This window comes from Glycine soja, chromosome 12, assembly GCF_004193775.1.
Source record: "Glycine soja cultivar W05 chromosome 12, ASM419377v2, whole genome shotgun sequence".
NCBI classification, from domain to species: Eukaryota; Viridiplantae; Streptophyta; class Magnoliopsida; order Fabales; family Fabaceae; genus Glycine; species Glycine soja.
The window spans coordinates 42,928,032-42,937,401 of record NC_041013.1 but is presented as its reverse complement, the minus strand read 5'-3'; the positions used below and the strand labels follow the sequence as shown (position 1 = coordinate 42,937,401).

At 30.7% G+C, this 9,370-nt stretch overlaps 1 protein-coding gene across 1 annotated transcript; it reads left to right on the top strand.

Moving 5' to 3' along the window:
• Window positions 1-3,681: 3,681 nt before the first annotated feature.
• LOC114379808 (proline-rich extensin-like protein EPR1) lies at window positions 3,682-5,773 on the top strand. Its single transcript, XM_028338542.1, has 2 exons — window positions 3,682-4,028; window positions 4,122-5,773. Exons 1-2 carry the CDS (start codon window positions 3,860-3,862, stop codon window positions 5,567-5,569), a joined length of 1,617 nt encoding a protein of 538 aa, XP_028194343.1. The 5' UTR covers window positions 3,682-3,859; the 3' UTR covers window positions 5,570-5,773.
• Window positions 5,774-9,370: the final 3,597 nt, after the last annotated feature.

The window sequence follows — 9,370 nt, the reverse complement described above, 5'->3', positions numbered from 1 at the left end:
TTGAAGTATAATAAGGCCATTTCGAAGTATTTTGGCATATCCTATTTCTAAAGTAGGTCCATGAATCAGGTGCTCTTGAGAGAGGGCTGAGAAGAAGTTAAGGTGCATTATTTATATAAACTTGTTAAAAAGGAATGAAATATTCTATACAAAAATTAACGAATGAAAATTAAATAAATTAAAGAGCCACGATAAAGTATTTTGGCGTTCCACTTTAATTTCTTACGTAGGTCTAAGAATCTGGTGAGGGTTTGCAAGAAGTTGAAAGGGATGGAAATAAAAGGTGCTAAATTTGGAGAGGTTCAAGAGGTAGTCATTATTGCAAGGCTGTAGTTCAAACCATTCCAACTACCATACATAGTCCACGTGCACCCATATTGAGTCCGTTTTTATTAGCAATTTGTTGTAGGGTTGCAAAGATGAGAATTTCTTATAACTACTAGCAAAGAAGGGTGGTAGCTCAATCCACAACCACATGGAAGAGGTCGAGGTTAAAGATGCATTATGGAAATTGAATGTGCGGCTGATATAGGTTCAATGAATTTCATGAGTTTCCTCTATAAATTGCGTATAACTTTAGTTTGATAAGCCAATAAAGTAGTTTTTGTGTGTGTGTAGATTGGCTATAAGTTTATAACGACGTTTCAACTCCTACCCAAATCATACAAACTATCCATTAAATCGACTATGGTGAAGTGCTAGTAAATTAGATACATGCATCTTTATAAATTAATAAACAAAATATTTTTTTAATATAAATAAGGAAAATGATTTGTCCTCCGAATGTGTTTGACCGGATGATTCTCTTATTCATTCAAAATTTAACACTTGTCAATTTCTTTTCACAATAACATTACTTTAGTACGGTTTAAGACAAATGAAACTTTTGGTATTGGTCGGCTGAATGTATTGCTTGAAAGTTTCGGAATCTATAGCAATGCTCTATAAATAATAATGTCTTAATATTTTATTAACTTAGTACACCTATGTTAGGCACGTTATGTTTTTGTATAAATCTATGCAAATTTCATTTGTGTGTGCTATGTATAATTTTCTTCGCCCAAACTATTAGTTGTGAAGTGAAGCTACTGGGCCTAACCGTTAGCAACTAGTCAACTACCAGTGCTGGTAGATGCAAGATTATAACGTGGACGCTATGAGTGAATTCTCCTAATTTATTGGTATGGAATTTTGCTGTGCCGCAATTGCAGAACATGATTTAATATCATACATTATACAAATGCAAGATGAATCATTCAGATTTTTTTTCCTAACACAAATTCAAGAATAATTTCTATATCAGGCAATATCACTATCACCCTTTTTGCCAATTTTTTTTTCATTACAATGTCCATCTATGTACTTAGATTTTGAAGTACTACGCTCTCTTTTTCTACAATTCCGTGAACAACATTTTCCAACTGAGTCACTTTCCCCCTTGTCCATTGTAGCTTTTCCAGGCCCATGTGTGTTACTCCTGAGTCCTGGCCCAATTGGTTAACTACTTAATTACAACACTATTTTTACACTGATCAATCAAGGAGGGGGTTGGAGGGTAAGTGATTTGAGTATTTTGTGAATAATAATAATAAAAAACGCATATAATATTTATAAATTTTATTATCCTTAAATTTTAACAAATTTAGATTAAAATGCATTTTAAACTAAATGAAAAAAAATACTATTGTACTTATTTTAGAAAATAAGTTAATTTTAGGTACTCTTTGATAGGCATGCTTTTCTTATAGACATCTTAGAACATTGAACAGGATGAAACGGATTCTATTTTAGGTTTGGTGTAATTTTAAAATAAAACAGAAAAGATCACAAAGTCTTACATTTTAGTTTTACTAAGCATTATCAAAGAAGAAAACACAAAATTAATGGTATTGAAGATACAATCATGGAAGGGTGATTGTACAGTTAGTGTACATTTAATGAGAGCATGAGATCAGAACCATACACTAGGATGGCATATGTTGAAAACGGGTGGGAGTTCATTAATCTTAATGATACATTTATAATTGTATGCATGCATGTTTTGTATAACCCAATAGTACTAACGGTAAAGCGACGTGCGTTTTATTGACTATGATTTTAGACAGGTATAATTTCAGTTTTTTCATGAAAATTTATGTAATTTTAGTAATTTATTTGGAGAGATTTTAAAAGTAAAGTTTTTATATATAGAGGAGAAAAGTACCCATGTCCCATCATATACTAATTTAAAATACAGTAACGTTATAGTACCAGACAATAATGTTTTTCAAACATAGGAAATTTCTAGTCTTCCCAAATAAATTACAACTACAAGATTAGATGGGAGTCGGCAAAGTCAGCATTCATCCACAAAATGCAATAATTATGGTATGTTTGGCGTTAAAAAAAATAAAAATCTTTCAATTTTCGAAAACTTAATTATAAACTATTTTAAATACAAAATAAGTTAATTCAATAATATTTGTATACGCTACTAAAGGTAATTAGTAAAATTGTCAAGTAGAAATTACTAGTCATTAGCAAATTTTGTAGATACTTAATTTACACTAATCATGTGATTAAGAAAAATGATAATCAGCAAATAAATAAAGCAGTTAATCAAATCAAAACATTAACAGTGGATATATACCTTTATTAACTCCTAACTGGGTCGCCCATTACTCCTACCAAATAGTCTATGAAAAAGCAAAACAAAGCAAAGGTTTGATTACCCAAAAAAGAGAGGATGATTACTCATTTATTTCTTAAACCCAATCTTACAAATTCTATCAGTCATTGCGGACCCAAGGCATAAATCTAGATTATTGACCAACCAATCCCATTCTTCATTATTGGTCTTCATTGCTTTTTTTTACCTCTCAACGGAAAGTAGATAAAGATGATCATAACTAATAAATATAAGCTAAATGCTAATCATTATAATAAGAATATTGGTTAACAAATTTAAAATGGAAATATTTTAATTATGAATAAAAAATTATAAAAAAAATTATACTATTATATTTTTTTTATGTTTTCTTGATTTATATTATAAACATTTTTTTAAAATTTCTTAATCAATATTCTAAGAATAATGTTCAGCAAGATCCTAAAAATAAAAAAAAAAAATTTAAATTAATTTCTAACAACCTATGTACTAAAAAAAACTCTAACAACCCAACTATGTACCCTTTATAAAAGGATAGAACATTTATTAATGGGGTCTGAAATCAAAATTGGAATCCAATACCATGGATAAAACCTGATCCTACAAGCAAAACAATAAAATTCCGTGATGCTCTTCTAAAATAAGATTTTAGCATTTTAATAAGATGTACCAACCATATAGCAACGGTAAGTAAGGTTCTAAAATAAAATATCAGCAGCATGTCCAATTGCACCACGATGACTCACTCTTACATAGCACAGATGGCTAGCTAGCTAGTGTATGGTACGTAGCTAGAATATGAATATTAATTGGTAATGGCTGTCCCACCACCATACACGACCCCGACAACGCTATAGTATTAAAGAAAGAAACTTTCTCGAATTTTTCAACTTTTTTCTAACTCTATAATATCATTTCGCCACATGTAAGCCCTTCACACGTAAAGTCCTCGCGTTTAACACGCTTGGACCTACACAAGCACCACAACAACGGTAACCCAAGGAAAAAGTTTCCCTTTATATCCCTATCTATTCCCTTCACTTGTGTGCACTCACTTTCTACACAACTCTCTCTCTCTCTCACTCCACTTCACTTCTGCCACCTATGAAGTTTCTTTAATTTGTGCATATTCCATCACACTCTCTCTCTTCTTCTCTGCCAGTTTATGTACACTAACTCAATACACAACACTCATTAACATTTCTTTTCCTCATGGAACTTGAGATACGTGCTTGTCTCTTGTTGTTTCTCTTTAGTCTCTTCTCATGCTCTCAAGCCTACACTTTCTATGTTGGTGGGAAAGATGGGTGGGTTTTGTACCCTTCTGAGAATTACAATCATTGGGCTGAAAGGATGAGGTTCCAAGTCAGTGATACTCTTGGTGAGTAGTATAATTTTCGTTGCAAATGGAAAGAGTATCAACTTTTTTAGTGTTGCATGTTTTTAACTTATGTTTTTTTTTTTGTGTTGATAGTTTTTAAGTACAAGAAGGGCTCGGATACTGTGTTGGTGGTGAACAAGGATGATTATGAGAAATGTAACAAGAAGAACCCGATCAAGAAGTTTGAGGATAGTGAATCGGAGTTTCAGTTTGATCGATCGGGTCCATTTTACTTCATTAGTGGGAAAGATGGTAATTGTGAAAAGGGTCAGAAATTGATTATTGTGGTGTTGGCTGTGAGAGAGCCACCTCCTTATTATCCTCCAACACCTCCAAACACTCCCTATGTTCCAATTACTCCTCCAAAAGCACCTTATGTTCCAACACCTCCTCAAACTCCTCCAAAAATTCCTTATCCACCTTATGTTCCAACCCCTCCAAAAACACCTTCTCCTATTCACAGTCCTCCCTATGTTCCTCCTAAAGCACCTTCACCTACTAATCATCCTCCATTTATTCCAACTCCTCCACAAACTCCTTCCCCTGTTTATACTCCTCCTAATGTTCCAACACCTCCCAAAACACCTTCTCCTATTTACGCCCCCCCAATAGCTCCTTCCCCGGGTAACCATCCACCCTATGTTCCTACACCTCCAAAAACACCTTCTCCTTCTTATAGTCCTCCAAATGTTCCCACTCCTCCCAAAACACCTTCACCTATTTACACTCCACCAAATGTTCCCACTCCTCCAAAAACACCTTCTCCAGCTTATAGTCCTCCAAATGCTCCTTCTCCTCGTAACCAACCACCCTATATTCCAACACCTCCAAAAACACCGTCTCCTTCTTATAGTCCTCCAAATGTTCCCACTCCTCCAAAAACACCTTCCCCTGGCAACCAACCTTATGTCCCAACCCCTCCAAACACTCCCTCTCCTATTTCTCAACCTCCCTACACTCCAAACCCTCCAAAAACCCCTTCCCCTACCCATCAACCACCTTTTGTTCCAATAACCCCATCTCCATTTTCTCAACCACCTTATGTCCCAAAACCTCCAAAAACCCCCTCACCTTCTTCTCAGCCTCCTTTCACTCCAACACCTCCAAAAACCCCATCTCCAACATCTCAACCACCTTACATCCCCACACCTCCTTCTCCCATTTCCCAACCTCCTTCTATTGGAACACCTCCAAACACTCTTTCCCCAACATCTCAACCACCCTATCCATCCACCATCCCTCCCTCAACCTCACTCTCTCCATCTTACCCACCTTCACCTTCACCTTCATCTGCACCCACTTACCCACCTTCCTACCTGGCTCCGGCAACATCGCCACCATCCCCGTCGACGTCAGCCACCACTCCCACCATTTCTCCGGCAGCAACAACTCCCTCACCGTCGTCGTCGTCGTCGTCGGGGGCGTCGAACGAAACGACGCCAGCCAGACCAAACGGCGCGTCGTCTGTAGCACCGTCGAGGTTAGGGCTGTATTCACTGACCATTCTGGCTGGTGCTGCTCTAAGCACCATTCTTGGTTAGAAAAATCAAACTTTTTTTTTGGGAACTTGAGTTATAGTATATAGTAATTGTGAACATTTTCATTTTTTTTGCTAATATTGTTATTTTGGACAGATGAGATCGTGTCTCATAATTAATTTTATGTTGTAGTATAATCTGTGTATCTATGGTTACCAATGTGAGTTGTAGTAATTACCATCAATTCATTCCTTGTTGCTCGAGTTTGTCATTGTTTTGTTTCGTTTCCAAAAGCTTACGTCAACGGAGGATACTAATCAACACATAATAACACGTTTGATGATGATTATTGATTAGATTGGAAAATATAATTAATTATTTATTTTTAAAGTTCTTTTAAAAGTTAATTGTTTAAATATATTTTTACTCTTTTAAATTTAGATAATTATTTTTTTAATCCTTTATAATAAAATATATTTTTATTAGTCTCTTAAGTTAAAATTTTTGAAAAACTATTTTTAACCCCTGTCACGTTAATTGTATCATAATTTTTAGTAGTTTTTTACTGTTGAAAATGTTTTTTTAATTTAATTTCTTAATAAATAATTTGTGAAGGTTTAAAATCGTAAAAAATGTATGCAAAAAAACGTCATCAAATCATATTACAAGTCAAATATTTTTACAGTTTACCGTCTTTAGAAATAAACTTTTTATAAGATTGAATTAAAATAAATAAATTTTAACGGTTAAAAATCATTATAATTATGAAATCATGAACTCAATAAATAAATAAAGAGAGATTAAAAATAACTTTTCAAAAAATTAAAAAATTAATAAAAACAAAAATTTGAAAAACTAAAATAAATAATTACTCAAAATTTAAAAATTAAATACATATTTAAGTCAACAAATTATTATTATCGTATTTTTTTTATACAACTTTATTAGTGTACTAATACATAATAACATGTTTGACAAAGGTTGAATTTGAAAAATAAATGTTATTTATTTTAAAGTTGTTTTAAAAGTTAATAAAAAAATATTGTATAATGTACCAATACATTGTCTCTGTACAATTTTAAATATTTCTTAATCAAGTTTAAAAATAGTTTGACTCTCGTAACAATTTACGCACTCTTTCAGTATTGTAAATAATACTACATGGGCACGTTAATATTAGATGCCTTAATATCATATGCTTATTGGGCAGTCTTCATTTTTTTTCATTATTTTTGTCACGTTACATTTATCATTGTTTTTCTTTCACTATCTAAGTGTAGATAGGTTCACCATATATTACTCAAATTAATATCATATATTTTGTAAATTTTTAATTAGTTTTTCTGAATTCGAGGCTAACAAATGACGACGAGGTTCTGTAAATAATCAACTCTTCATAATAATCAACCATAAATAGAAGCATGAATATTTTTTGTTATGATTTTAATGAATGATTATTCCACAGACAATTGAAACATTGTTGTATTAAGTCTCTTAATAAATTTTTTAAGGAGATTCGTTATGAAATGTCAAATATACTTTATTAAATTTTTAATTGCTTAAAAATATATGTAGTAAACAATATTAACCAAACTTTATTGATCAAGGAATTAAGAATAAACAAATATATAATAATTAATGCTTTTCTAAGGCATAATATTTAATGTTATTAAGATATCCATATTGTAATTTTTAACAAAAACCATTTATTTATTAATTAATTTACTAATTAATATCTTTAAGATTTGGTTAACAGAACTTTATTTTCAATTCCTAATGCAATGTTCTCTTAAAAAAAATCCTAATACAATGTGTAGTTTCTTTTACTCTAACAATCCGTTTTATTAATTAGCTTTTTGGCTTAATTACATTAATATTTGTTGTCAAATTTTAATGTACTCACGTTTTGCAGCTACAGTCTACAGTAAGTTTGGTACGAAGGAAATGTGATGTAACAGAAAGGAGACAAATTAAAATACATCTATCAGAAAAATTTTCCTCCTTTGATATATAACAAAATTAAGAAGGGAAAAAACAATGGATTTAGTATTCAGAATTTAGAGTTTCACACCAAAATTTATTTCTTCCAATTTGAGAAGAAATATATGGCCAGAAAAATATTTTTAAAAAATTCATTATTATATCATTTATGATTACAACATATATAGACAAAATATATTTAATTGTTTATTTATTTAAAGATATTTATGTGATATTTGATAAACCTAGCTGAAAAATTAATTGATAATTGAAAGTTAATTGAAAATTAAAAAAATATCTTATTAATTAAATTATAAATATTTGATAAAATTATTTCTGAAAAATCTAAAATTACATAAATGGATATAAAATTTTACCTTAAATAAAAAATATTAAAAATCTAATAAATGTTTAATAAAAAAATACAAAAAGTCAAAAGCTAAAAATTAATGATTTAAAAAATAGTACTTTAAGTAACATTTGAAAAAATATTAAAAATTATTAAAAAAAAACTCATTTATGAAACAGTCAAATAAATTCAGATGAAAAAACCTTAAAACTACATTAATGTCTTTCCATATACACTCCATCTAGTTCTATAAATATACTTTTTTCCCCTAAGTTTTCTTGTTTTATCAAACAATTAAACAATCATCTCAAAAAAAAATTCCTCTTTTTCTATTCTTCTTACTTTCTTTTGTTCCACCTTTTTCCTTTTATGTAATTCTTTTATAATTCAAACAAAGTTTAAAGGTTATAATATAAATTTCATCTTAAAACCAAATTCGTTTTCAGTCAAGTTTTGGCTCACGTATCATTTTCTTGCTCGTAATTAGCGTCATCGTCGTCCACTTCTTCAAAGATGCAAAGTTGCAAACAATTGAAAATAATTTTTTTTATTATAATGTAAATAGAGGCATGCTTTACACGATGTTTGGCATTTTAAAATAAAAAATGCCATCTATGTAAGACGCTGCTCCTTGTGGACCATTCGAAAAGCTAGCATGCCACTTTAGCCAAGTACTAGCTTTTACGGCATGGGGAAATTTGAGAAGCTAATAAGTATTTTATTAATTTTAACAATTAATTTTGAGTTATTTTAAATTATTCTCTATTTTAGATTTTATTAAGGTGTTATCGAGGTGTTAATCATGTCTTATTATTAAGATAATATTAGTTAATTAGTCTTCTTCTTCTAGTCTCCTCCTCCTCCTAATGATAAAGGATAATTTTAACTTTGTTTATTATCAGAGCGTGTGTATTTTGTCATAAAACAAAGTTTTTATTGTAAGATCATAACTAAAAGATGCCTTGAAGAATAGCTTGTTATCCAAGGTTTTATTAGAGCATAAAAGACATTTATATCGATCATATATATGATCAGAGAAATGGTCTATTATTACAAGGTTTTTAAAACTTAACAGATTTCAACAAATCAATATAATTGTTTGAAAGAAATATAAAACAATTTTATCAGAGCATAATATATCATAGTAAGGCAAACACCATTCATCAAACGAATAAAATCAAATCATTCAAAAGAATAAACTTAAGAACATTCAGAAGATGATTGATCAAGTTGATCAATAAACTGAAAATTTTATCAAGATGTTTTCACACCAAGATGATGTTTTTTGTCCAAAGAAAACTAAAGAAAAAATCATATATTTTAAGGCTTGGTTATGTTGGTGTTTTTCTCATTGACTTTGTGTACTAATTTAATCCTAATTTGATGGTCTTTTAAATCCTAATTTAATCACAGTCCATGGTCTGGGAATGCATCTTCCAATCTCTTGAATAACACTAATTTTCTACATGGTCCTCTTTTGTACAAATTTGCTTCCTTTCGGCTTTATTTATAAGCTTTTCTCTTCTCAAATGCCT